The following is a 27,888-nucleotide window of genomic DNA, read 5'->3' on the forward strand; positions in this document are numbered from 1 at the left end:
TTCTATCCCCGGCATCCCATATGGTCCCCCAAGCACTGCCAGGAGCAATTCCTGAGTGCAAAGCCAGGAGTAACCCCTGAGCATCGCTGGGTGTGACCCAAAAAGAAAAAAAATATGGGGTGGAGTCATTTACAAATACTTCTTCAAAGAAGGCATGCAGATGTCCAACAGGTATATAAAAAATATACTGTACCCCTTATCATTAGGTAAATGCAAATTAAACCAGCAATACAACATCTCATAGAAGACCAGCACATATCATGTTGCAATAGTCAAATGAAAGTTTGTTTAATCACACTCACTAAGACAGAGTCTTGTGGCTGACCAGACCCAGGCAAAGCACCTGAAGCTCTCGGTGCCAATCAAGGCTCTCAAGAGCATTTATAGGGTAATCGTACGAGCTCACCATTCTTTCACAGTCTATCACGCATCAGCAAGGCAGGGCAGTTTACAACATGGCTCTTATCAGGAGACAGGCAGCACAGCTCACAGCAAAGGAAGGGAGTTTCCTGAAGCCAGGGGTTTTGTGGTTTGTATTCAAACTGCAAGTCAGGACCTTTCTCAAAGGTAAAATTGGTCACCCATACCAGCAAAATCATAAGTCCAAGGAATACCTGTCATAAAATTTTAAAAACAAATGATAGAAAACTACATTTATTATAATTCACACATCATAATCACAAAGAACAAAAATGACTGGTGTTGATATGGATATTGGGAAAAAGACCATCATTCATTGCTGGAGGGGATGTCAAAATGTGCAACCTTTTGGGAAAACAATATAGACACTTCCCAAAAGAAAACAGAAATTGAGCTTCTGTTGCTGGGGATATGACCCAGTAATCCCGCTTCTTGGTATGTACCCCAGATGCCCAAAATCTACTCAGAAAAGACATATGGCACTCCTATGATCATTGCAGCACTATTCATAAGCCCAAATCAGGAAAGAACAAGGCAAACGCCCTCCCTGCTGTGCTATCACTCCAGCCCAAATGTTGAAATTTTTATTTTATTTATTTATTTATTTATTTATTTATTCATTGCTTTTTGGGTCACACCTGGCGATGCACAAGGGTTACTCCTGGCTCATGCATTCAGGAATCACTCCTTGTGGTGCTCAGGGGACCATATGGGATGCTGGGAATTGAATCCGGGTCAACCCCGTGCAAGGCAAATGCCCTACCCACTGTGCTATCGATCCAGCCCCAATGTTGAATTTTTTTTAATAGTGATTTTTCTCTAATGAACAGCTTACAGTTTGATGAAGAAGGTAGCAGAATACTTACAGGTAGTTATATGCTTATATACTTATATAAGATGATGATGAGGAGGAGGAGGCTAGTAGAGAGAAGTTGGCTGTTTTAGAAACATTGATATTACGGTTATATTATTCTTTCTAGACATAACAAAAGGACAGAGGTGGAAGGTCAAGGGCGTTTTGGAGGTGGTAGCACATAGTAACTTTGTTTATAAATACTATGAGCTTAAACACCATTACAACCATACTATTTAAACTAAATAAAACCTAAAATAAGTAGAATAAAATAAAATTACTGTCACTGTCACAGTCATCCCGTAGCTCACCGATATGTTCGAGTGGGCAAAAGTAACATCTCTCATCGTGAGACTCATTGTTACTGTTTTTGGCATATTGAATACACCATAGGTAGCTTGCCAGGCTCTGCCGTGCAGGCTCAATATTCTCGGTAGCTTGCCAGAGGAGCGGAAGAATCGAACACGGATATGCACAAAATACTTTTTCAGTGAAGCAGAAAGTTTTTTGTTTGTCTTGTTTTGTTTTGGTTTTGAGTGACAACAGCACTCAGGGTTCCCTCCTGTCTGGCTTGGGGGCCCATACGGGAAGCTGGGGAATCAAACCTGTGTTGGCCATGTGCACCCCACTTGCTGTACTATCACCTGACCCCCAAAGAAAGATAGTTTTTATTGAACAAAACTTACTTAGAAAGATGTAAGGAGGGAGAAAGAAGAAACATGTGTTAAAGAGAGAACACAGTCTTCTCCAGAGAGGAAAGAAGCCCAAGCAAAGAGACTCAGAGATAAGCAAGTGGGATCCATGGTTAAGGGAGAACACAGGCTTGGAGAGCAATTAAGCAAGCAAAGAAAGAGACATAGAGGCAAGCAATAAAGATATGTGTCCAGGGGAGAGGACTGGAGCAAAAGCACAGCGGGTAGGACGTTTGCCTTGCACGCAGCCGACCTGCTTTCAATTCATCCATCCCTCTCAGAGAATTCAGCAAGCTATGGAGAGTTTCCCGCCTTAATGGCAGAGCCTGGCAATCTACCCGTGGCATATTCGATATGCCAAAAACAGTAACAAGAAGTCTCACAATGGAGACATTACTGGTGCCTACTCAAGCAAATCGATGAACAACGGGACGACAATGCAGTGCAGTGTAGCTCAGGGGAGAACACAGACCAGAGAACACAGGCCCTCAACATTTTAATTAAAAAAAATAAAGAGAAAAATGTAGACATAATTCATTGTCTCCAAGACATTGAAGCTAAAGGCATCTCTAAGGGTGAAATACCACTAACCAAGTAAGTGGAAGCAAAGGCAAACAAATGGGACTACATTAAATTAAGAAGCTTCTGCACCTCAAAGAAAATAATGATCAGAATATAAAGACAGTCCAAAAACTGAGAGAAATTATTTGCTTACCTGAAACTAATAAAGAGCTTATATCCAAGAGAGCCAAAGCACTGGCAAAACTGTACCACTGTAGCACTGTCATCCAATTGTTCATCAATTTGCTCGATCATGCACCAGTAACATCTCCATTGTGAGATGGAGATACTCATCTCACAATGGGATACTCTCGGTAGCTTGCCGGACTCTCCAAGAGGGACGGAGGAATTGAACCCGGGTTGGCCACATGCAAGGCAAATGCCCTACCTGCTGTGCTATCACTCCAGTCCCCAGGTAGAACTGTACAAGGAAAAAAAAATACAACCCCATCAAAAAATGGCAAGAAAAGATGAACAGAAAATTCCTCAAAGTAAAAATAAATGGCAAAAAACTCATATGAAAAATAAACTTCACAAGGCATTAGAAAACTGCAAATCAAAGCAATGAGATATCGCCTCACACCACAAAGTCACACTCATCACGGAGAACACAACCTCCTGTGCTGGCATGGGCAGAGGGAAAGAAGGACTCTCTTTCACTGCTGGGGAATGTCCACTGCTCCAGCCTTTTGGGAAGACAATCGAACATTCCTCAGAAAACTAGGAATTGAACTCCCATACGATCAACAAGTCCACTCTTGGAAACATACCCAAGGGCCCCAAAGCACAAACAGAAAGGGCATCAGCATTCCTATGTTCATTGCAGCACTATTCAATAGAACCGAAATCCACAAACAACCCTGAGCAGATCTCCTAGTCATCAGGAGAACCCTCAGATGAGACTTGTACCTTGAGTTCATCTCCTAGACCTTCCCCTGAAGGGGTGGCTTTACCTCTGTTTGTTGTTCTGACAACACTCAACCACACCTATGAGTACCCCACCCCTCATGGTGTCTCTGTAACTGTGCTGTAAGGGGAGAGAGGGGACGAAAAGACAAGATGAGGACTAGGATGAGGGAACTATGATGCCTGGGACTACGACCACGACTACGATTGTGCAGTGAGGGGAGAGATCGAACTATGCTGGGGAGGGAGAGAAATAAACTGACTCCCAACAGGCTGGGGCCCTGTTTCTCCGTTCCCCAGGTCCTATGTCCGTCTCTTGCCACCGTCTGGTCTGGAGAGGCGGCTCTCAGCCACTGAGCCCCCGAGTCCCTATATATTTTGTTATATAGATCTCCCACCTCTTTTGCTAAGTCCATTCCTGGTACTTAATGTTTTGGGACACTATATTAAATCTGTTTCTTCTCTGATTCAATTTTTGCATATAGAAACACAACCAATTTTTTGTCTATGTTTATGTGTTTCTGTGCTTTGTGTTTATGTGGCTAACTTTAAAGCTAGCCACATTGCTGTGTTGCTTTATTGTTTCTAGGAGGTTTTTGGTGAATTATTTAGGGTCTTCTATGTATATTATTATGCCATCTGAAATTGATGATCATTCTACTTCTTTTTCAATTTGAATATCATTTTTTTTTAAATTTGAATATTTTTGATTTATTTACCTTGCCTGATTGCTGTTGCTAGAACGTCTAATACTATACTGAATGAAAACTGAGACAGTGAACATCCTTGCCTTGTACCTGATCTCAGTGGGAATTCTTTCAGTTCTTCACCATTAAGAATGAGATGTGGAGAAAAGAGATAGGACTTGCCTTGCATGATGCCAATCCAGGCTTGATCCCCAGTATCCTAGTCTTACAAGTCTCACCAGGAGTAATTTCTGTTTGCAGAGTCAATAGAAAATTCTGAGCCTCGTGGGTATGACCCCCCCCCCCAACACACATACCAAAACAAAACAAAAGAGTGATACTGATGAGAAGAACCCCCTGCCTGTATTACAAACAGTCTCACTTCAAGGAGGTTAACCCCAAAGAGCAGGACCTGCCAAGGAACCACTGAGTCTGGGCTGTGCCATAGAGCCATGGGGTGTATTTGGGATGGTCATAAGATGGTTTGAGTCTCGCTTTGTCACCTTGGCCACCTGTCAAATGTGCTCAGGTCCTTGACGTTATCCAGACCCAGCTTTGCAAAATAACACACTTTGGAATTTCAACTTCTGTCCTCTCCTGCCAGGTGCCTGCAAATGCCCCAACCTCCATCAGATAGGCTATCAAACGAAGCTTTTGCCTTTGGACTGGAGCCAGTTCTGGAGCACAAGCTCACCGGATCTGCTGGCACGTTTTCCTACTTCTCAGTACAGATTGTTTGTTTCTCCACAGGTTTCTGGTGGGAATTTCTGCAGCAATACTGTTTGTAGGTTAGTTATAGATAGCCATTACTCTCTTGAGGGAGGTTTGTTGGTGCTAAGCCAGGACATTAGGACGCTGCCCTGCAAGCAGGAAGCAGAACCGAGGCCCCACTTTAAATTAAGTGGGCAAGCTAAGCTTGTGAGTCCGATGACCTGGAGGAGTACAGCATGCTCTCATAGGCCCGCCTGGACATACCTCATCTTGGCAGTACAAAGCAGCAGTTTCCCCCTGCTTACACATCCTTAATCTGTTGTGACCTTCAAGTATCAGTCTGGGCCTTCTCTTTGCCCTATGTGTAACCGACCACAAGAATGTGGGGGACGTAATCTGTAGAGCCTATGTGTCCAGTTCCATATCTTCCTCTGACATTTTAAATCATTGCAACATAGCTTTGACAGCATAGCTTTAGCTTTGACAGGACGATGTATACCCTGATGTTCTTTTGACGAATGCTTATCCTATAACTGTACTCTCGTTAGTGGTTCTCTCACTGTGATGAGGTCATTCAGACGTAACTGATAAAAAATAGAAGAAAGGGAGGCCTCTAGAAGTCGCTCTTCGCCTCGAGCCAGATTGATGCCTTGTCCCTCCTTGCTCTCTACATTTCTCTCGCGTGTCTTGCCTCTGCGCTTCTGACCGACTGATATATAGCTTCACGCCACAGAGGTTCTTTCCACTTCTATTTCATTGAGAATTGTTATCATTAATTCAAATTGAAACTTGTCAAGTCTATTTTAGCATCTTTTGCTATATTTATATGATGTTTGCCTTGCCTTTTACTGATGTGGAATAGTATGTTAATTGATTTGCATATATTGAACCATCTTGGATGAATTCCACTTGATAATTATATATGATTTTTTGATGTGCAGTTGGATTCAGTTTGCTAAGGTTTTGTTGAGGATTTTTGCATTGATGTTCATCAGGGAGATTGGTCTAAATTTTCATTTCTGGATGTGTCTCTTTCTACTTTGGGTATTAATGCAATGTTAGCTGAGTTAGAAGCTTCTTCAACATATTGGAAGAGTTGAAAAAGTAAATGCAGTAAGTTTTCTCTGAAGGTTTGATAAAACTCACCAGCCAGCCAATTCTGATGGGGAATTTCATTCTTGGATGGTCTTAATCACTATTTCAGTTTCCTTATTTGTGATTAGCTTGTTCAGTTTTCTACTTTCTCCTCATGGGAGATTAGATGTTTCTAAGGATCTGTTCATTTCTTCTACGTTCTCCAGCTTAACATCACAAAGTTGTTTGTAGTAACCTTTCATAATATCTTGAATATTTGAGGAGTATGTTGTAATGTTTCATCTTTCATCTCTGATTCAATTCATCTGGACATTTTCTTTCTTATCCTTATGAGTCTAAGGGTTTGTCTATCCTGTTTACTCTTTGTTTTTTGTTTGTTTGTTTGTTTTTGTTTTTTTGCTTTTTGGGTCACACCTGGCAATGCACAGGGGTTACTCCTGGCTCTGCACTCAGGAATTACTCCTGGCGGTGCTCAGGTGACCATATGGGATACTGGAAATCGAACCCGGGTCGGCCGCACGCAAGGCAAATGCCCTACCTGCTGTGTTATCACTCCAGCCCCCTTGTTTATTCTTTTGAAGAAAGAACCAACTTCTGGTTTGATTTATTCTCTTTTTTTTCTATAATATTAATTTCTGTTCTAATTTTTATTACTTCCTTCAGTCGATTATATCTTATGTTTATTTGTTGTTTTCTCTACAGATTTTTGAGATATGTGCTTAAATCATCTATTTGGGTGCTTTCTTCTTTCTTAATGTAGGCCTGCATTATGCTGAATTTCCCCCTTAGTACAGTTTTCATTGTATTTCATATATTTTGGTATCTTGTACCTTCATTCTCATTAGTTTCAAGAAATATTTTTATTTCTTCCTTGATTTGCTCCTTGATCCAAGTGCTATTTAACAGTGACTTGTCCAGCTTCCAAAAGTTTGAAGTTTTCCCCTTTTTTATAATCATTTTCCACTTTCATGTTATTGTGGTCTGAGAGAATACTTTGCATGATTTCTATATTTGTAAATTTATATATATTGAGTTATGCCCTAATATGTTATCTATCCTGGAGAAATTCCACATGCACTAGAGAAAATTATATCCTCAGTTTTGGGGAGGTTGGTGGAGGTGTCTGAATGTAGGATAACATTGGTTAGTCCTTTTTCCCTGGCTGCAGGGAGCTTAAGTTTATTGGGTTACACCCATCACAGTGCTCCTGAGGCACTCCCATTCCTCTATGTTTATCTTTAACTTCTCTGTGCTCTCCTCCCCAATCACCTATATCCCTAAATCAGACCCTGTGACTTGTAAGGTCAGATCCTTCTAACGACTCTGGATTTTGTATTTTATGTGAAATATTGCTTTTCTTCTTCCCTTATGTCTTTTGCACAGTTTACTTCCTAGCAATGTCCTTTTTGTATAAACATAGGAAGACAGTTAATGCTATGCTTTTGTAACTTGGGAGTTAATTGATTCCAAATAATATTTACTCCTGGATGTCTGTCATATATATAACTCGACTTAAGACTCAGTTTCCCTTTAGTTCCTAGCATCCCAGAAACAGGGTCCTTACGAAAGGACTGGCTGGACCTACGGCAAGCTGTGAGCTACCCTGGCACGAAACAGGACAGGCCAAGCTCCATAATACTTAACTATAACTCAAGAGCACGGTTGTGGGTGAATTCTGTCATGGCCCAAAGAGAAATGACTGGACAAGGACCCTGCTAGGGTTAGGAAGGGCTCATCTAGCTTGAGAAATGCAGTCTGGGATCTATAGCAAGATGTCCCCAGCAGAGTCACCCTATAAGATTAATATATCTCTTACTGTGTCCATACAAAATGACTAGAAAGATTATTAAGAAGTAAGTAGATCTAAGATGATTGTTTGTGGACTAAGAAAAGGACAAATATGTCCTTAGATTAAAAAAAAAGCCCTTGGGCTGATCTCCTAGCAGGAGGACATCTTTGTCTTAGAAGAGCTTCCCCAGAAGGAAGGGCTTTCAGATGTTGATTGTGCTACCTCACTTAGGTGTCCTTGCTACCCTGAATGCTGGAAAGTTGGGCTCTAGAAGAGGCTGCAGGAGTGTGTGTGGAGAGACTGGTACAGGGGACAGGAGGAGATAGGAATGAGGGAATGAGGGTCAGTTTGAGACTGGAACGGGGTGCATGGGGAGACTGGAATAAACAGCAACTGGTCACCAAGATTCAAGATTCAAGAGGCTGAGTATTTCCTTCTTGAGTCTTAATAGAAATATCACTTGTATCACTTGTCATCCCATTGATCTTCTATTTGCTCTAGTGGGCACCAGTAACATTTCCATTTGTCCCTGTTGCGTTCTAGTGTAGCCCAATGATATCTGCTAGCTCCAGGAACAGGGAGAGCCTCAAACCGTTCATTCAGGGTTTTGATGAAGTCCGAACATCTCATTGGTGGACGGCCATGGGGTCTTTTGATGTCCCGTGGAATCCAGTCGGTAACAATTCTGGACCAGTCTCTGAATCGCATTACATGTCCGGCCCATCTGATTTTTGATGCCTTGGCAAACGAGACATCATCCCTGATTCTTGACCGTTGAGGAGGTCTGAACTCCGGATTCCTTTTCTCACTTGAGTGAGACGTGATACTCCTAGCATAGCTCTTTTGATTCCTCTTTGGGATACCCGAATAGCATTTTCATCCTGTTTAATAGGAACAACAGTTAATTTTTGTAACGGATCTGCTATAAGATTGTTAGTACTTTCTTCTTCTAAAACAGCTACTATAGGAGCTGTGGAAGTGGGAGGACCCGAGGGACTGTCCCTTGTTCTGGCTCCTCCTTAGTTTCTATTTTCTCCCTTTTTTGTTCTGGAACACATTTTTCTTCCTGGGAGCAGATCCCTTCCATAATAAATTTCCAGAGAGCAAAATTATCTACTGGAGTTTTATCAGGACCACAATTATTAAAATGCTTCTGGAGATCTTGATCCAAGCTGTTGATCCAAGCTCTTGTTTCCGAGTTGGCTCATTTACAATTCCTTGGCTAGGAAACCAAGGAGAAACAGTATGTACATGCTGCAAAAATTTTACAATCTGACTTTATTTTACTTTAAACCTCCACTTTGAATCATTAAAGCAAGCATCTGTGCAAACAGTTTTTGATTACTTAATTGTTGCTCCATTGTCCCCCCTTACTCAGCAATAACTGTCCCGCCCCAGACTTCCTTACCTATTCCGCAGCTGCCTTGTCTTTTCCAGGCCACACGCCTCTGTTCCTCTTGCCCTTAGTTCTGGCACCACTTAGAGTGCGTGCCGGCTGTCAAAGGAATGGGCTAAAAGGGAAGGTGAGGATCTTAAAGAGACAAATTAGTGGTTGAGAGGTCTGAGTGCTCGTGGACCAGCAGCCTCGATCTTTATTTCAGGAAGCCTTTTCTACATCTCTGTCAGGAACTTGGCAAGCATTGTCATCGATTGTAATGGCAAAAAGCATATTCCTAAGATCATACATTTCTTTGATCTTAACAAAATGCAATGGGGAACAACCTGATCACTCCTAAACCTTTTAATGATTAGCAGACCGTACAGCTACGTGTGTATCCTACTAATCTATTCACTGTCACTATATCACTGTCATCCCGTTGTTCATCGATTTGCTTGAGCGGGCACCAGTAAAGTCTCCATTCATCCAAGCCCTGAGATTTTAGTAGCCTCTCCTTGCTTGTCTTTCCCAATGATTGGAGGCTTTTTCGGGGTCAAGGGAATGAGACCTTTAACTATTACTGTATTTGGCATATCGATTATGCCACGGGGAGCTTGCCAGGCTCTTCCATGTGGGCGGCATACTCTTGGTGTTTGCCAGGCTCTCCGAGAGGAACGGAGACTGTATATCAGTGAATACAAGCAAGTTTGTTAAAACCTAACACGTGTGTTGCTTTAAGCACATCAGTGGGCTAGACTATAAGTGGTTGTGCAGCCACAAAGCGGCCTCGTGCTTCTGGGAGATTTGTTTTATATTGTCTCTGGATCTTGGCCCTTGATGGGATTACTAATCTATTAACACATCTATATCCTGTTAACTTCTCAGCAGGCTAAGGGTGGGAATGTATTAATCTCTATAGGCTTGGGTTGGCAATATAATAGCTTCTCTGCGTACTGGGGGTGGTAGTACAGGGAGCTACGCCAAGTGTTCTTGGCCCTCTGTGTGAGGCAGCTCCTAGGGATATGTGAGCAGGCAGCTCCCTGCAACACGCCACCTGGAAATTTTATTTTCTGAAGAGCCTCTCAGCATTTCCTATAAAATACCTATTTTCTCACTTTAAAATGCATACATGAATAAGTCCAGCGATGGGCTTGGGAAGTAAAGCCGAAAAGGTCAACGTTCATGTAACCAATAAAGGCTGTTGGCAGGAAATGCTGGACGTGAGCTGGAATCCCTCCCCGAGGCGGGGATGAGGTCCACGAGGAATGGGAGGATGGAAGGATGGGAGGCTCTCCTGTGGCCCCAGAATAATCGTTCCTGAAAAGCTATTAAAGCCATCATCCTCCAGCAGGGATGAGTATTAAAGCAAATCACAAGCAGTCCTGTCGTTCTGTCCAAGGGCTCCCCAAGTGCCAAAGTAGTTAATGACAGCAGATTCAATTCCTACCCCTACTTATGGTCACACTCTCGGGCTCTTGAAATGGTTAGAACTTTTGCAGCAGTGTCTATACTGCTGTTGATGCTAAAGGCCTGTCTATTTTCCCAAGCTCTCAGACTTATTCACAAGTGCATGCCCTATCTTAGTATTGAAGGTTCTCCTCCCTTAAAACCTTGCAGAAAATTTTATTTTTTGGGGGGGCTTGGTATTCTTTTAAAACACAAACACAATGAAAAACACAGTTTTCCAGGCTGGAAAGAGAGCCCTTTCCTTACAGGTTACTGACCAATGTGTAATTCACTCCCAGCACCACCTCTGGTTCCCCAAGCCCAATTAGGAGTCACCCCTGAATACAGAGCATTAAGTATCCCCTGACCACCACTAGGTTGGGACGAAGCCCCATTTCTCAAAAAGCTAAACAAACCAACCCCCTCAGTCTGCAGTGAGCAGGATGCTGGGAGGCACAGAGTAAAGAAGAATGTGTGAGCAGTAGTTGACTAAGATGATATTTCTCCACCTCGATTTCAGAAAACATTGGTGGAGGGACGGGAGTAATAGACCAGTGGGTAGGGCACTTGTTTTGCACACAAGTGACCTGAGTTTGATCCGTGACCCTACAATATAATCCCCTGAACCTTGCCAGTAGTGATCCACGAGCACAGAGCCAAGAGTAAGACCTGGATAGATATGGCCCCAAACTATTTTTTAAAAAATTAAGAGGGGCCAGAGAGACAGTGGAAAAGGTGGTTGTCTTCCATGCTGCTGACAGGGCTTGATCTCCGGCATCTCATATGGTCCCCGAGCATGGTCAGGTGTGACTCCTGAGTGCAGTCAGGAGAACCCCCTGAGCATTTCCAGGTGTGGCCCCCAAACCAAACATTGGTGCAGCCAGGTACTGCCCGAGGCTCTCCTGGGTCCAGTGGGCTTATCCCAGTCTCATGCACCCCACCTTCCATCCCACCTGAGATAGATCTGTGGCAGCAAGAACCCCAGTAGCAGTGGAAGAAGCACAGATCTCCCTCTACAATGAAGATACTCATAACCTTTAGATACTCCAAAATAATCATCTTTGGGGTCTGAAACAATAGTACAGTGGGTAGGGAATTTGCCTTGAAAACAACTGACCCAGGTTCGATTCCTACATCCCATATGGTCCCCCAAGCACTACCAGAAGTAATTCCTGGGTGTGAGCCAGAAGTATCCCCTGTGCATCACCGGGTGTGACCCAAAAAGAAAAGTAATCATCTTGATATATCACCCGTGCACTTGTAAGCCAGGAAAAGTTAAATACATGAGTGAGGAAAATGAGCAGTGAGCCAGATTTGATCACGTACCTAAAGGAGCACAACATCAATGCTGACACTTTGGACATATGAAATGAGTGTGTTGCAAGGAGCCTGGGGCCAGCACATTCTGCGGGTCAGTGTGCTGAGTGAACTGCCCGTCACTTCCTTGTCAGGGCTCTCAGTTTGTGGATGCGGAATAAGAGATAGCTGTTCTCTAGACAGCCAGTGCTCAAGTGCTCAAGCTCACACATCCAAGTCCATGAGCTGGGGTTGAACTTCAAAGCCTCCCAACTCTCACCATGCCCTGCAGGGAAGGATAAGTTGGGGCTGCCATCAAAGGTCACACAGGCTGCAGAGATTGCCTTCACTGGCTGAGCACAGAGTTTGCATGCTGGAGGCCAGGGTTCGAGCCACAACACTTCATGGTCCCAGAAGCACTGCCAGGAGTGACCATTTCCCAACCACAGACCTGAGAGTGATCTCTACATCCCACCCGGAAAAAGAAGGAGCCAAAGTACTGATGTTTTATTCGTAATTCGTTTATATGTCAGGGAGGTTATTGTGGGTCTCTTCTCCTGACTAATTTCATCTGTTCTGATAATCTCCAGATCTATCCACATAGCAGCAGATTACATGCTATCATCTTTTCTTAGAGCTGAGTAGTATTCCATTCTAGATGTACCTTTAAAGATAGAGACAGCTTCTTTAACCAGTCCTCTATTCTTGGACATTTGGGTCGGCTCTAGATTTTGGCCATTGTGAATAGTGCTGCAAAGACCAGAAGGGTGCAAATGTCTTGGGTCTTTGGGACAGATGCCAAACAGTTGACTATAAAACATCGCGGTGGGCTTTCAGGGCGGCTCCTGTTATAAGGAGTAGGGAAAACACGTTTTCCTGAGAGCCCCCTGGGCAGGAAGGTGCTTGAGCTCTGTTGGTCCCCAGCGCCAACGGCCTGGAAAAGCAAAGACGGGCGGCTTCACAAGTGGGCAAGCTTCACTCACAGAAGCCCAGACGGACGATCCTTACACAGAAGGTGGCCGGCAAGGGAAGGTAGCCAGTAGGATCTAGAGCCTAAGACACCTGCGACAGTGGCAAGCCCCACTAGGGGGAAGGTCTACAGGCTCCTCCGGGATCTGGGGCGAAGCCCCTAATGACTGGCCCCGCCCTCAACCTCCTCGGGGCCCCGCGATTGGGCCGTCGCGTGGGGGCGTGGCCCGACGTCCAGACGACGTGCTTGCGTCATCGCCGCGGGCGCTGCTTCCAGTTGTCTGAGGCTGCGAGGCGGCCACCGCGTCTGGAGCGAAGCTGAGGGGCTGCCCCGGCCCTGAGCGCCCGTCACCGCCTCCCGGCTCCCTGTGGTGAGTGACGGCTGAGGGGGCTAGCAGAGGGGAAGCGTCGCGGCGGCGGGGAACCCCCGCGGAGCCCCCCGGGCGCCCGCCCCGAGCCCGGCGTCTGCCAGCCCCTTCCCCACCCGAGCCCGCGAGCCCGCGAGCCCGACCCCGGCCCGCCGCCGCCCCGCGACCCCGGGGGCCGCCCTCGCCGCTCTGCCCCTCGCGGGCTCGGCTCCCTTAGCCCAGTTTCCCTCAGCTCCCTGCAGTGCACCCCGAGGCCCGCCCGGGGACCCGGGTTCGATCCCCCGCGGCATCGCGTATGGGATTCCTGAGTGTGGAGCGCAGGACTGAGCCCTGAGCACTGTCGGGTGTCTACCCCAAAAAAGCCAAAAACCAGGGGCCCCTCCTCCAAGCCCCCCCTCCACCTCCGCTGGCCCCACGTTCACCAGCACAGCCAAGGCGAGTGGCCGGTGGAGCCCAGCGCTTTCGTGACAACCTGGACCAGCCCTTAAATGTGCCCGAGCTCAGCGCCTCACTCCCTTGTCCTCCCGGTCCTCCCTGGCCCCCGTCTCCGCTTCCTCATCCGTCTCATGACAAACCCAGCAAGGTCCTTGCACCTCTGCCCGCGGCCTCAGCTTGCACCCATGGCCCCTTGGCCCAGTCCCCATGCGGTCTGAGAAAGTTCAAGCCCTCTGCTAACCCCCCTCACTGCCGCACAGCAGCTAAATACAGACGCTTGCGCACAACCTGGCAGTTAGGGGGAGGCTAGACTTGCCCCCGAGGGGTCTCCTGGGGTCAGCTAACTTGGGGGACAGCCTGGCAGTTAAGGGGACTGGCTGGACTGACCCCCGAGAGGCTCCACTGGTCAGCTAGCATGGGGGGCCGCCCCTGTTGCGTAGCCAGTTTCTCCTCACCTTCTGTTCCCCTGGGCTTCCTGGGGTTTGTGTGTCTGGCACTGATGCTGGACTCCCTGTGCTGGCCACCCGCCTGGTAGGCAGCAGCCAAATCCCTGAAGGTGAGTGCTGGTGCCTCAGTCGCTCACTCCACTGCAGCTGCAGGACCCAGCCCTTCCATTCACAGTGCTGGCCTGGGGAAGTGGAGATGCCACTGTGTGGTGGCAGAATGGTGTGTGAGTTGTCCTGCACATGTTAAGGCTCCTCACCTTGTGCTCCCCCAGCCAGAGCTGTTTGCTGGTCAGCCCCAACAACCACCCGGGCCTGTCAAGTTTGTTTCTTCTTTCTGCAGGTGCCAGGTCATTGAGCTTTGACCATTTGGGACACTCCTGAACCCAAGGAACTATGACCTCAGAGCAGCACACACACTTGCCCCATGCATGGTGGGTGCACATTCCCTCCACATTCTCTTGACCGGGCAGCAGACTTGGTTATTTCACGGTTGTTGATAAGGACCCTAAGGAGAACCCATAGTCTCTGTGCAGCTTCTCCGAGTCTCATTCCTTTGAGACGCCTTCAAGTGCCTCCAGGATCCCCCTGCTTAAGGTGCCAGAAATCGGACTGGTTTTCACCTTCTGCAGCTGGGTTTAATGGGAGGAGCTCTCCTCTTCACTTCCCTTTCTCAGTGACTGGAGACACCTGCCCCAGGCCTCTGTTGGTTTGTGTGGTGCTGGGGATCAAACCCGTGTTCTGTGGGCAAGGCCTGTTCTCCACCATGAGCTATCTTTGACTTGCCCTTGTTTTTATGTTATTCATCAGTTCATTCAGCAAGTGTTTTCCCAAAAGCACTATTTGGGGCCCTGGAGGTGCACTGGTGGATAAACTTGTGGGGCGGGGAAGTTCCTGTTTTTATTCAGAGTCCTAGGGAACATGAGAGAAGAGTGTGAGGGGAAAAGGGTGTTCTTGGCTGGATGGAAGGAAAGAACGTTTTCACCCGGTGTCCCCCAGCAACCTATCCTTGCCTCCTGTATCCCAAGCTTAGTCTGGGAATCATACAGTGGAAGTTTCTCTCTCTACACTTGGTTCCTTCAAAGGCTCAGTTCCCATTCTCTCTCTCTCTCTCTCTCTCTCTCTCTCTCTCTTTCTCTCCCTCTCCCTTGCACACACACACACAGACCTTCCCCTCTCTCTCTCCCCACCTCTCCCACCCACCCCCATTCTGCCCCTCACAAGACACTAGTCCAGAAATCCAGCTTGGCTCAGTGCAAGACAGTGCCATTTACTCATTGAGCACTTGTGGCTGAAAAGTCAGCTGCCCTTCTGAGTCAGAAGATAACCTTGTCACGCTTCTTCCAACAGCAAAATTTGCCATGCTTCCCCAGCTGCAGAACACGATTCATCAGGTGGCACCGCCACTGCATGGCTGAGAGTCAGTCTATTGCTCCACGCGGCCCAGTACAGGACTGGGGTCAGGCCCCAGAAAGCTGGCCAGCAGGGATGGCTGAGAAGTCTCTCAGGAGCACAGATTGCTTTTTACTCCTGGATGAAGTGTTTTGAAGGCAGGAAAGTCAGCCCCTGCATTTCTTCTTTCAATGTAAGCCTCTTCTAAAGCATTCTTCTCTTTTTGTTCTTTGATCTCAGCAGGGTGGGTGGGGGAGAGTGAAAATGGAAATTGGAGAAGTAAAATTGGAAGTGTATAGAGAAGGTAAAAGAATATAAAGAGGAAAATGAAAACTGAAAACCCAAACAACCAGGGCAGTTCCTTCCTAGCTGTGTGCTGGGACATGGGAGCTGACTGGAGCCGCTGCCACTTCAGCACTGTGGTTTCTCCATGAGTTTAGGTCTTCTCCAACCAACTGGAGCATCTGCCTATCTCCTAAAAGTCTCATTAATAAGTTGCCTTTAATGCTTTTATTTTAATACCCGTGACAGTGGTTTGGTGAGAAGCGTAGGGTTGGGGTGAGGAGACCAGAGAATTCTGTGCCTTCTCTGGGCCCATTCCTACTGAACCTCAGTTTTCTCTGTGAAAGTGGACAACAATTGTTCTGCCTCAGAGCCCAAAACACTCATACTTGGGAAAATCAGGAAACAGTAAATGTCCAAAGACAGTAACTGCCTCAGTGGCCACCCACATGGGTGACTAGGATATAGGTTTTGACCCTGTGGTGCCCAGAGCCATCAAGAAGCCCTAGGGCAGCAGGCTCACTGGAAATCTTTCAGGGGACCTCCCTGAGCCCCCACAGCACTGATATTTCCCTTTGATCCCCAGTCATATGCTCTAAAGGAGTAAGGAGACCTCAGGAACCGCTGCTGCTCAACTATCCCTCGGCCTGGCCTCCCCTCTCACATGATGTCCATTCCTTCCCATGTAGTCGAAAGACTACCTCCTTCTGGCCCTTGCAAGGGGACCTGTTGGTGGCTGTGGGCCTGGGCTCTCCTGGCCTCTCCATGGGCCCTGCATTCCCTGGGAGAGGCAGGGTGTGAGAACAATGTTTGGATTGTCTGGAAACCAAATTCTGAGGTGTCTTTCTGGGAGAAGCTGAGCTTGCTTTCTCTCCTTGCTGATGTTCCATTATTCTGAGAACTTTCTGCCAGCAAAGAACTTCGAGCTTTAGTTGTGTCTTCTCTCCTCCTGGCCACTGGGACGTCTGTCCCATAGGCTGGTTCTCCTCGGAAGGCTGTTCCCTATGCCACCTTCCCAGTGCTCCTCAGAGGTTGGGCAGAGCCACTGGCTGGCTTTGTATCCTGACAAGGACTGAGTCTTTAGGCAGTAGGCTTCTGGTGCATATGTGCCTTCGTTGTCTCTTCCTACCCTACCTCGTAGAAGTTCAGCTGAAGAAAGCATTGCATCTTTGTTTTGTTTTTGTTTTGGGGCCATACTTAGTGGTGCTCAGGGCTTACTGAGCTTACTCCTGGCTTTTCATTCAGGGATCACCTGGCAGCCTGAAGCTCATCGAAGGTACCAGTTGTCAAACCCAGGCCAGTTGCTTATAAGACAAGCACTACACTCTACATTATCACTCTGACCCCTGATTGGACCTTCTATATAATATAGTAATACTATCTAATGTAGAAAGAAAATTTTAAGTTGAATTTCCATAAAGATTTAAAATCCTTTATTTATGGGGGGGAAGGAGGTGGGGCATTGGGCACCAGCACTGCTCAGGGTTCACTCCTGGCTCTGTGCCCAATAAATATTCCTTGCAGTGTTTGGGAGCCCATATGTGGTACTAGCAAATAGAATTGGAGTCAGCCACGTGGGAGACAAGTGGCATAACCCACATACTGTGTCTCTGGCCCAACATTAAAAACTTTAGAATATTCACACCCCCGTGAAAGAAGTACTGTAGCACCCAGTAGCAGTTCTTCCTGTTCCCCTTTCTCTGAGTCTCTGGCAGCCATGCAGATGTTTTCTATTTCTATAGATATTCCAGTTCTGGACATCTCTTGTAAATTAATTGATACATCATGGAACCATTTGTGATGCTCTTCATGCTTAGCCCAGAGGTGCTAGCAGGGCATCATGGCAACATTTTGGTGATTTCAGACCATCAGAACAGCATGCCGAGGGGGCCATATGGTGCCGTCACTACTTAAACTGTCTCCCCTGCCCTACTTCAAGTTTGCTTATTCTTGATTTTCAGGCCACATTCAGCAGTGCTCAAATTTCAGAAGCTACTCATAAGACTTGCGGTGCTCAGAGTTCATGCAGTACTGGGGATCAAACCTAAGTCCCCCACATGCAAAGGCCTTGAGCCATCACCTCTGCCCCACTTAATTTCTTCTTTCAGCAAATACTTACTGAGCACTTCCATGTACCAGGAACTGTACCAGATGAGGGGGACAGAAAAGTACATTTAAAAATCCAGCCATGGGGCTGGATCAATAGCTCAGCGGGTAGGGCAATTGCTTTGCACATGGCCAACCTGGGTTCAATTCCCAGCATTCCACCTGGTCCCCTGAGCACCGCCAGGAGTAATTCCTGAGTGCAGGACTAGGAGTAACCCCGGTGTATCACCAGGTGTGACCCCAAAATGCAAACAAACAAACAAACAAAAAATCCAGCCTTGTCCTCAGTGTAGTAATCTCAGTGCTATAGATGAGGAAATTTATTTCCATCTGATAGAAATTGGGACTCAGGAACCTGAAGTGTCTAGATGTTCCAACTGGTGACAGGCACAGAGCCGGACTAAATTCAGGCCTCTGCAGTCTCATGTCTTTCTCTCTCTTGGGTGGGAGTGAGGCTTCCAGCTGTGCTGCTCTCCACCAGCGGTGCGCCGGAGTTCCTACATGCGGTGTAGAGGATTGATTGCCAGGCCCTGTATATGCCAGGTATCATGTGCTCAGCCCTTTGAGCATCTCCAACGCCCTAGAATCCTTTCCTGTATTTTGTTTGGGGGCCACATCTGGTGTGTGCTCAGGGGTGTGTGCAGGATCCCTGGCTGGTACTCAGGGATCACTCTGCAGGGCTCAGGGAACCATATGCAGGGCAAGGGCCAGCCCTGCTCTACTACTGATCAGGTCCCTAGACTCTTTCTTACCATAGAAAGAAATGCCTGTCTTTCCTTTGTTTTCTGGCTCTAACACAGCACTTTTCCCTCTTACTGATGCTCTGCATTCTTGGTCTTGCATCAGGTGGGAAGCTCAGCCCTGTCTAGAGGCATTCCCCAGGCTCCGGAGCAGTCCCTCTGAGGGAGTCCACCTCTGAATCCCAGTTCCATGTGGCTCTAAGCCCATGTTTCAGAAATAGAGAAGGTGGCCAGTGGCCAAGCTCTTGTCTTTAAGGCCCTGATTTTGAGCCCAGTCACTGCTTCCCCAAAACATTCTCAGGCCCACCCAATGATGCATAGCAGGAATAGCCTTTGTTTAAGAAAAAAAAAAACACCAGGGGCTATAGGTGGTGCAGTGGCTTAAAGCCTGAATGAGGCCACAAGGCCCTGAGGCCACAAGTCCAAACCCTGATGCCACTACATGTGCTGACGTAATCCTGGCAGCCCATTTTCTGGAAGCTTAGGTAAGAGGAAGCATAAAAAACATTTTGTTGGGTAATATTTGGTGGGGCTACACAGGTGGTGCTCAAGGGCTATTCCTGTCTGGGTGTAGGGGGTGAGAGTTGGGGTCTACTCCTGGTGGTGCTCGGCTGGACCCAAGCCTTTTACTGTGAAGCTTATGCCCCTCCTGTTGCATAGCTCCCTGTCCCTTGTAAAACTTTTTTTTGTTTGTTTCTGGGTCACACCCGGCGATGCACAGGGGTTACTCCTGGCTCATGCACTCAGGAATCACTCATGGTGGTGCTAGGGGGGCCATATGGGATGCTGGGAATTTAACCTGGGTCGGCTGCATGCAAGGCAAACGCCCTACCCACAGTGCTATCGCTCCAGTCCCTGAAAAACTTTTTAATTGCTACTTGGGACCAGGAGAGAGTATAGCAGTTAGGGCACACTCTAAGTGTTCACCTGACCTAGGTTTCATCCCTAGCACCACTTGGTCTCCCAGCATCAGTGGGCATGGCTCTGATGGCCCCCAGAATCCGGGGGTGACCCAGCTAATGCCCAGCACTGCACAGTACAGGTAGCAGAGACCCTTTGGCCCTCACACTGAACTGCCATGCCAGCTACTGAGAATCACTGAAGGGGCGCCTGGGCCTCCTGAAATCCGCCTCCCCCACCCCATATCCAAATACGTAGGTATGCAAATGTTATTGCATAAAAACAACCTTACAAACAGCGGCTTCCTCTGAGTGGTGTGTATGTGTGATTTTTCCTTCTGTGCCTCTAGCTAGTTCGAACAGGTGGTGCTAGTTTGGTAGTTCAGCAGGACAAAGCATTGGTGTTGGTGTGCCCCATCCCATGTTTGGTGGAGGACAGAGTGGCATTCCGAGGGGTGCCACCAACTTGGTGTTTGTCCGCGCCGCCCTCCAGGTCATCAAGAAGGGGCTTGTGGGCTCCATGAAGGCCTTGCAGAAGCAGTACGTGTCCTGGGACGCGGTGGTGACAAGTGAGGAAACTGATGCCAACACCGTGTACAGTGCCCTGGAGGCCATATTCATCCATTGTCTGCACACCAAGCACATCCTCGCCAAGGAGGGAGACAAAAGGAAGAAGCGTGCCCAACGGAAGCACTCGCCGCAGCCTGCCTTTTGGACCCTCCTGAAAGCTGTCACCGACAAGTGAGCTTTGGCTTTGGGGAGGTGCTGCAGAAATGGGGTGGGGGTGGGGCCATCGCTGTGGGGGGAAATCCCAGCAGTGCCATGTTCCAGAGCACACAGGGGGCCTCTTACACTCTTTCCACTCGCCGCCCCTCTTGGCTCCTGAGATGCCACCCTGGGCAAGTGCTGCCAGAAGCACCTCGGGTTCGTGAGGAGCTTGATTTTTGAATTAGTGTTCAGTTCAGGAACCTTTTCCTGGGCCGGAGAGATAGAATATCTCTCAAGGCAAGGGAGAGCACTTGCCTTGCACATGGCCAACCCAGGTTTGATCCCTGGCACCTTCTACAGTTCCTCCGAACCCTGCCAGGTGTGATCCTTGAGCTCAGATCCCGGAGTCAGCCCTGAGCATCGCCAGGTGAGCCCCCCAAAATAATAACTCTCCTGTGGCCCACATGCTCACAACCCTCTCACATTCAGTTTCCGTGAGTTACCCTAAGGGCTCATGAGCTGCAGTCTAAGAAGTTGGGAGCACTCACACAAATGCACAGCAGGGGAAGGGGAGGGTGTTGTGCCACACCCTCCCCTGCTCAGGGGCTATTTCTGGCTCTGTCCTCAGTGATATTGGGGGGCCTTGTTGTACCAGGGATCAAACCTGGATTGGCCACATACATGGTAAGTGTATTAACCCCTTCCTGTACTGTCTCTCCAGCCCGTGGAGTATATGTTTTAATGTTTTAAGATTTTCATCAACATTTACTATATAATTTCTGTTAATAACATATAAGTTGGGCTGACAAGATAGTATAGCTGGTAGGGCTCTTACCTTGCAGCCAATCCAGGCTTGAACTTCAACATACCAGGAGTGATCCCTGAGCGCTGCCAGGTGTGGCCCACAAACTAACAAAAAACCGCCAAAAATGGCCAAGTAGAAAATGTTTTGAAAATCCTCCTCTACAACATAAAAATAGACCCAGGAACATTTCACCCTTACCCTCCCTAACTGAACTTTCTTAAACTTTGTTTTGAAATTTTCCTTTTTGTCTTTCCCTTTTTTTAGGTTTTATTTGTTTATTTATTTATTTTGGAGGTGGGGGTAGACTTAGTGGTACTCAGGGGTTAATCCTGACTCTGCACTCAGGCAGTGTTCAGAGGACCATATGGGATGCCAGGGATCAAACTCAGGTTGGCCACACTAAAGGCAAACACCCTCCCCACTGTACTATCATTCCAAACCCTTCTGTTGGTTTAACTTCAGCAGCACAGAACCAAAATATTTTTAACAACAATAAAAATATTGGCATCCAGATATTTTGGTGCCCCTGATTAAAAAGCTGACCATAAATGTATAGGTGATCCCCTCTTACCTTTGTTTTGTCTTGTTTTGCTTTTGTTTGGCTGCACTCAGAAATGCACAAGGCTTACTCCTGGCTCTGTGCTCAGGAATCACTCCACATGAGGGACCATTTAGGGTGCCAGGAATTGAACCCAAGTCAGCCATGTGCAAGGCAGATGCCCCACTCACTGTGCTGTCACTCTAGCCTCTAGTCACCTCATCTTGACTAGGATGTTTTGAAAGATCTGATTCATGAAGGTAGGTCAGAGTAAAGCTCAGCTAGGAGACTATCAGATAAAAGTCTTCTTTCCCATGAGCCCACCTTTGGGCGTTTGCACTCTCAGCCACGGGGGCAGATGTGGGCCACTGTTAGGCTACTGTCTCTTGGCCCTGCAACAAGAGAAACCTCCACAAGGGAGGAGAAAACACAAGCCTAGTGCCCATTCCAGAAGGCCAAGAAGGAGACTCGTGTGCCTGAATGTGTAAGTGTGTGTGTCCACAGAGACAGGGACACTGGCTCCCTGTGGCCCCAGAAGCATGCGGAGAGGAGAGCAGGCCTTGCTCAAACCCCCTGAGGGGGACTGAGTGGTGCCCCCCCCCCATGTGTGTACTTGTGGCCACATGACAAGCCTTGAGCCCATGGGCTCAGAGACTTCAGGGATTGAACGCACTCTGTCCCCACAGCATAGAGGTAAACCAGCAGCACCTCACTGCTCTGAGAATAAAATGGGTCCCCACGTGACCAAATTCCAAGTCCCAGGAAGGAGTCTTGGGGCCTGGGCTTCTGATCAATGGCTGATCTAACTGCAGGCCCACAGTTAGGCTGCTTAGGAGTTCAAAGGTACTTACTTCCCCTTCCCATCTCATCCTTTGTCTCTGCTCTGTCAGCTTCCTTTGCCTGAGGTTCTCAGCTCTCATACCTGCTGCCCTCTGTGCTGGGGGAGCAGAGGGACTGCAGGGGAGGAGGCCTGTCCCCATGGGGAGGGTAAGAGAGGTGTTTGCTCTGTGCTCAGATCACAAAGCAGCATATCTCCCTACTTAGATTTCCGCGGTGGGCATCCTAGTGGGCAGTCCAACTTGTCACGCAGGGTATTTTTTTGTTTAAAACTTCCAAAGGTGTTGTCAGAATTCAACAAAGCCCAGATGGACTCTGTGCCAACCTGCCAAGTAAACCAGGAAGCAGCAAGCCCTGTGCCGCCCCGTCCACACCCCATTACATCAGTTCAGTCCTGCCTGCCCCAGCCTTTTCTTTTTTAAAAAATTCATTTATTTATTTTTTTATTGAATCACCATGTAGAAAGTTAACTGAGGCCTTAATCTCAGTTAAACAATGCTCAAACACCCATCCCTTCACCCGTGCACATATTCCACCACCAAGAACCACAGTAAACCTTCCCTCCACCCCACCTCCCACCTCCCCAGCCCCACACCCCACCTGTGTAGCTGATAAATTTCACTTTACTTTCTCTTTACTTTGATTACATTCAATATTTCAACAAAAAACTCACTATTATTTTTTGGAGACCCCCCGCCCCCTGATGTCAGACCTGCTGGAAAGGAAGCATTTGATAATTCCGTGCTTCTCCAGACGGTGGCTCCCGGACTTTCCACCACTGGGAACTGCTCCTGTTGTCTCTGCAGGGAGCACTCCATGCCAGCAGCCTTTGAGTCCGGTGGGCGAGCTGACCAGCGCAGCCCGCCAGGGGAGCCGCCAGCCAGAGCCTCAGGAGGATGGAACCAGAGGTTCCCTCACCCACAAGCCCAGTGAGTCGTGCAAGCTCTGGGCGAGGCGGAAGGGCCCCATGAAATGTCTCAGCTAGTGACTCTGAGTGGTCCCTGTCTTTCCCCCATTTGCCCTGGGTCCCCGCCCAGTGCTGGGATTCATTGCCTGGCAATGATGGAGCCCGTGTTTCTGTGTGTGAGTCGAGGAGATGAGGCAGACACAGTGCTGGACACTTCCTGTGGGTGTGTCCTGTCAATTCATATCAGCCCTGGGGGGAAGCTAATGCTCATCTGACCACAGACTCCGTGCTGAGGCTCATCTGTGCCAAGACACTTTTCTAAGGCAAGACACTTTGCTCACTGTGCCTTTTTTCCCCCTGAGTCCATATTAAATTAACAGTTCATGAGCCTGCTCCGCGGCCCTGAGCACCCCAGGCTTCCCTCCCCTCCGGACTGCTGGCCAAGTGGCCGGCACGCCGACCCCAAGAGCCGCCGCCGTTCTGTCTTCCGGCAAAGGTCTGTGACGCTCCCTTGACCCGCCCTTCTGGACCCAGCCTGCTCTGCGGCCCTGAGCACCCCAGGCTTCCCTCCCCTCCAGACAGCCACCCCCAGCCCGTTGACCACTGTAGGGTTGTGGGTAAGGGGCGTGGCCTAATCGTCAGGGGCGTGGCCTAAGAAAAGTGGGCGTGGCCTCAATACCGGCCAGCCACCACTGACACGGTGGCAGATACTTTCCCCAACATCCTATCCAAGACTAACATCCTAGCTATTCGCAAGCAGTAGGACAATAAAACACAAGACTTCACATAAGGATTGAAGGAAACATCTCAGTAGGAGACCAGGTTCTACAACCGGCAAGTAAAAAGGCAACCACTATTAATTGAGCCTATCCACAATCCTTTTTCGCAACAAAAGGAAACAGGGATACTCATCTTCAAGGGACCTCTTTCATACCACCACAACAACATGAACAAACAGCAAAAATCCCCATTGCAAGCAGAGGACGATCAAAGGAGTCCGGAAACCTCAATGGGCGTTTCCTACAAACTTGACCTCTCTGATAAAGAATTCAGAGTTGAAATCCTCAACATGTTCAATGAACTCAATGCAAAGATGGACAACTTCAAGGAAGATCTGGCAGAAGCAATACAACAGACAGCCGACAAAATACGGGAAGAAATGAGAGCAGAAATAAAAGACCTTCAAAAAGAAATGAAGGATTCGGTACATGAAATCAAAAACTCTCTGGCTGCCCTCAACAATAGGATGACTGCAGCCGAAGACAGAATCAGTATGCTTGAAGATGAGCTGCAAGAGGCCTATAGGCAATAACAAACCATGGCAAGAGACTTCAAAATAGCTCTAGCCAGAATCAGAATCCTAGGGGATGATTTCAAGAGGAACAACATTAGAATCATTGGACTACCAGAACTACAGGGAACCAACCCCAACGAAAAAGACACAGTCAAACAAATCATTGTGGAAAACTTCCCACAGCTGGACAATGCGGGCATCCAGATTCAAGGCGCCCGAAGAGTGCCAGCTAAAAGAGATCCTAACAGAAAAACCCCCAAGACATATCATAGTTACAATGATGGACATCATCCAGAGAGACACAATACTGCAAGCAGCAAGGTCCAAGAAGGAAATCGCATACAAAGGAGCACCTCTTAGACTCACAGCAGATCTATCAGAGGAAACCCTCCAAGCTCGAAGGCAATGGTGGGATATAGTGAAAAAACTCAATGAAATCAACGCTTCACCAAGAATACTTTATCCGGCTAAACTCTCATTCAAACTAGAAGGAATCATACACTACTTTGGGGATAAACAACAGCTCAGGAACTTCATAGACTCAAAACCAAACCTAAAAGAAGCACTAAAGGGACTATTGTAAGACAAGAACAACCCCTACAAGCACAACAAACCCTTGCACAAAGATGGCACAAAATCCCATAACAATAATCTCCCTTAATGTCAATGGTCTGAATTCACCAATTAAGAGACACAGACTGGCAAAATGGATTCAAAGATTGAACCCAACATTCTTCTGCCTGCAAGAAACACATCTGAATAGCCAGAACAAACACAGACTCAAAGTCAAAGGATGGAAAACAATCCTGCAAGCAAACAACTCCCTCAAGAAAGCTGGGGTGGCTTTACTAGTATCGGACAACATAGACTTCAGGTTGAAAAAGATTAGAAGGGATAGTGAAGGGCACTTTTTATTAATCACGGGATGTGTACATCAGGAAGAAATCACACTCCTAAATGTCTACGCACCCAATGAGGGACCAGCTAAATACCTACAATAGCTGCTAAGTGACCTTAAGAAGGACATCTCGAGCAACACAATAGTAGTTGGAGACTTCAGCACCGCACTGTCTCCTCTGGACAGATCAAGAAGATTAAAACTCACCAAGGAAATACTGGCTTTGAAGGAAGAAATAGAGAGAGAGGGCTAATAGATCTATACAGGGCTTTATATTCCCCCAAAAAGGAATACACATTCTTTTCCAGTGCACATGGAACATTTTCCAGAATACACCATGCGCTGGGCCACACAGCATACCTCAACAGAATCAACAAGATTGACATTGTACCAGCTATCTTTTCAGACCATGATGCACTGAAGATAAAACTTAATCGTGGACAGATGCAGAAAACCAAATCAAACACCTGGAAATTAAATAGCTCGATATTGAACAATGAGTGGGTCAGGAAGGAAATCAAGGAAGAAATCAAAAGGTACCTAGAAACAAATGAGAATGAAGACACGAGCTACCAGAACCTGTGGGACGCAGCTAAAGCCATTTTAAGGGGAAAATTTATAGCTCTGCAAGCATATCTCAGGAAGGAAGAAAGGGCCCACATAAATAACTTGACTTCACAGCTCAAGACCTTAGAAAAGGACCAACAAAAGGAGCCCAAACCAGGCAGAAGGAAAGAGATAATAAAACTTAGAGCAGAAATTAATGACATGGAAACCCAAAAGACAATCCGAAAGATCAATTGAAACCAAGAGCTGGTTCTTCGAGAAAATAAACAAGATTGATAAACCACTAGCAAGACTCACAAAGAAAGAGAGAGAGAGAACCCTTATAAGCCGAATCAGAAATGAAAAGGGGGACATCACAACAGAAACCAATGAAATTCAAAAGATCATCAGAGACTACTTTGAAAATCTCTATGCCACGAAACAAGAGAACCTAGAAGAAATGGATAAATTCCTCGACTTCTATAATCTCCCAAGGCTGAACCAAGAAGACTGGGAGTACCTGAATAGTCCATTTAACATCAAGGAAATTGAAATGGTAATCAAAAGTCTTCCCAAAAACAAAAACCCAGGTCCAGACAGATTCACTAGCGAGTTCTTCCAAACATTTAACGAGGACCTTTTGCCAGTCCTTCTCAAGCTTTTCCAGGAAATTGAAGAAACAGAAACGCTCCCAAACAGTTTCTATGAGGCTCATATCTCCCTAATACCAAAAGCAAACAAAGACACCACAAAAAAAGAAAACTAAAGGCCAATATCCCTGATGAACACAGATGCGAAGATCCTCAACAAAATATTAGCAAATAGAATTCAACAACTCATCAAAAAGATCATACACCACGACCAAGTGGGATTCATCCCGGGGATGCAAGGATGGTTTAACATCCGGAAATCAATCAACATAATCCATCATATCAACAAAAGAAAAGATAAAAATCATATAATCATATCAATAGGATGCAGAGAAAGCATTTGACAAGATCCAGCATCCATTTATGATGAAAACACTCGCCAAAATGGGTATAGAAGGGACCTTCCTCAAAATAGTCAAAGCCATTTATCACAAGTCTATGGCAAGCATTATCCTCAATGGGGAAAAACTAAGAGCCTTCCCTCTAAGAACAGGGACGAGACAAGGATGCCCACTCTCTCCACTTCTGTTCAATATAGTACTGGAAGTACTTGCAATAGCGATTAGGCAAGAAAAAGATATTAAGGGCATTCAGTACGAAAGGAAGAAATCAAGCTCTCACTATTCGCAGATGATATGATACTATACCTAGAGAACCCTAAAACCTCTACCAAGAAACTCCTAGAAATAATAGACTCGTACAGTAAAGTTGCAGGCTATAGAATCAATACCCAAAAGTCCATGGCTTTCCTATATGCAAATAATGAGAGAGAAGAAAGTGACCTGAGAAAAGCAATCCCATTCACAATTGCGCCTCAAAAATCAAGTACCTCGGAATCAGGTTAACTAAGGAGGTAAAGGACTTGTATAATGAAAACTATAAAACACTACTTCAGGAAATAAAAGAGGACACGAAGAAATGCAAAGACATCCCCTGCTCATGGATTGGAAGAACTAATATTGTCAAAATGGCAATTCTCCCCAAAGCATTGTATAAATTCAATGTGATCCCTATAGGGATACCCTTGACATTCTTCAAAGAAATGGAGCAAGCGCTCCTGAAATTCATATGGAACAATAAGCCCCCAAGAATAGCTAAAGCAATCCTTGGGGAAAAGAAAATGGGAGGAATCAACCTCCCCAACTTCCAACTCTATTACAAAGTGGTAGTCATTAAAACAGCATGGTACTGGAACAAAGGCAGAGCTGCAGACCAATGGAATAGGGTTGAATACTCTG

The 27,888-nt window shown here is 46.8% G+C and overlaps 1 protein-coding gene across 2 annotated transcripts in view; it reads left to right on the forward strand.

The window, feature by feature from the left end:
* The first annotated feature begins 13,067 nt into the window (after window positions 1-13,067).
* The window catches only part of LOC129406498 (uncharacterized), a 65,262-nt gene continuing 50,441 nt past the window's right edge, over window positions 13,068-27,888 (forward strand). Inside the window, exons 1-5 of one of the 2 annotated variants that reach the window (XM_055144489.1) lie at window positions 13,068-13,173; window positions 14,392-14,482; window positions 15,399-15,633; window positions 19,961-20,208; window positions 24,158-24,309. In XM_055144489.1, coding sequence (XP_055000464.1) covers window positions 14,445-14,482; window positions 15,399-15,633; window positions 19,961-20,208; window positions 24,158-24,212 — 576 coding nt within the window. In that variant the 5' untranslated portion in view covers window positions 13,068-13,173; window positions 14,392-14,444 and the 3' untranslated portion in view covers window positions 24,213-24,309. Of the gene's footprint in view, window positions 13,174-14,391; window positions 14,483-15,398; window positions 15,634-19,960; window positions 20,209-24,157; window positions 24,310-27,888 lie in introns of those variants that run through there. The other variant, XM_055144488.1, reaches the window with a different exon arrangement.

Source organism: Sorex araneus, chromosome 7 (genome assembly GCF_027595985.1).
Source record: "Sorex araneus isolate mSorAra2 chromosome 7, mSorAra2.pri, whole genome shotgun sequence".
NCBI lineage: Eukaryota > Metazoa > Chordata > Mammalia > Eulipotyphla > Soricidae > Sorex > Sorex araneus.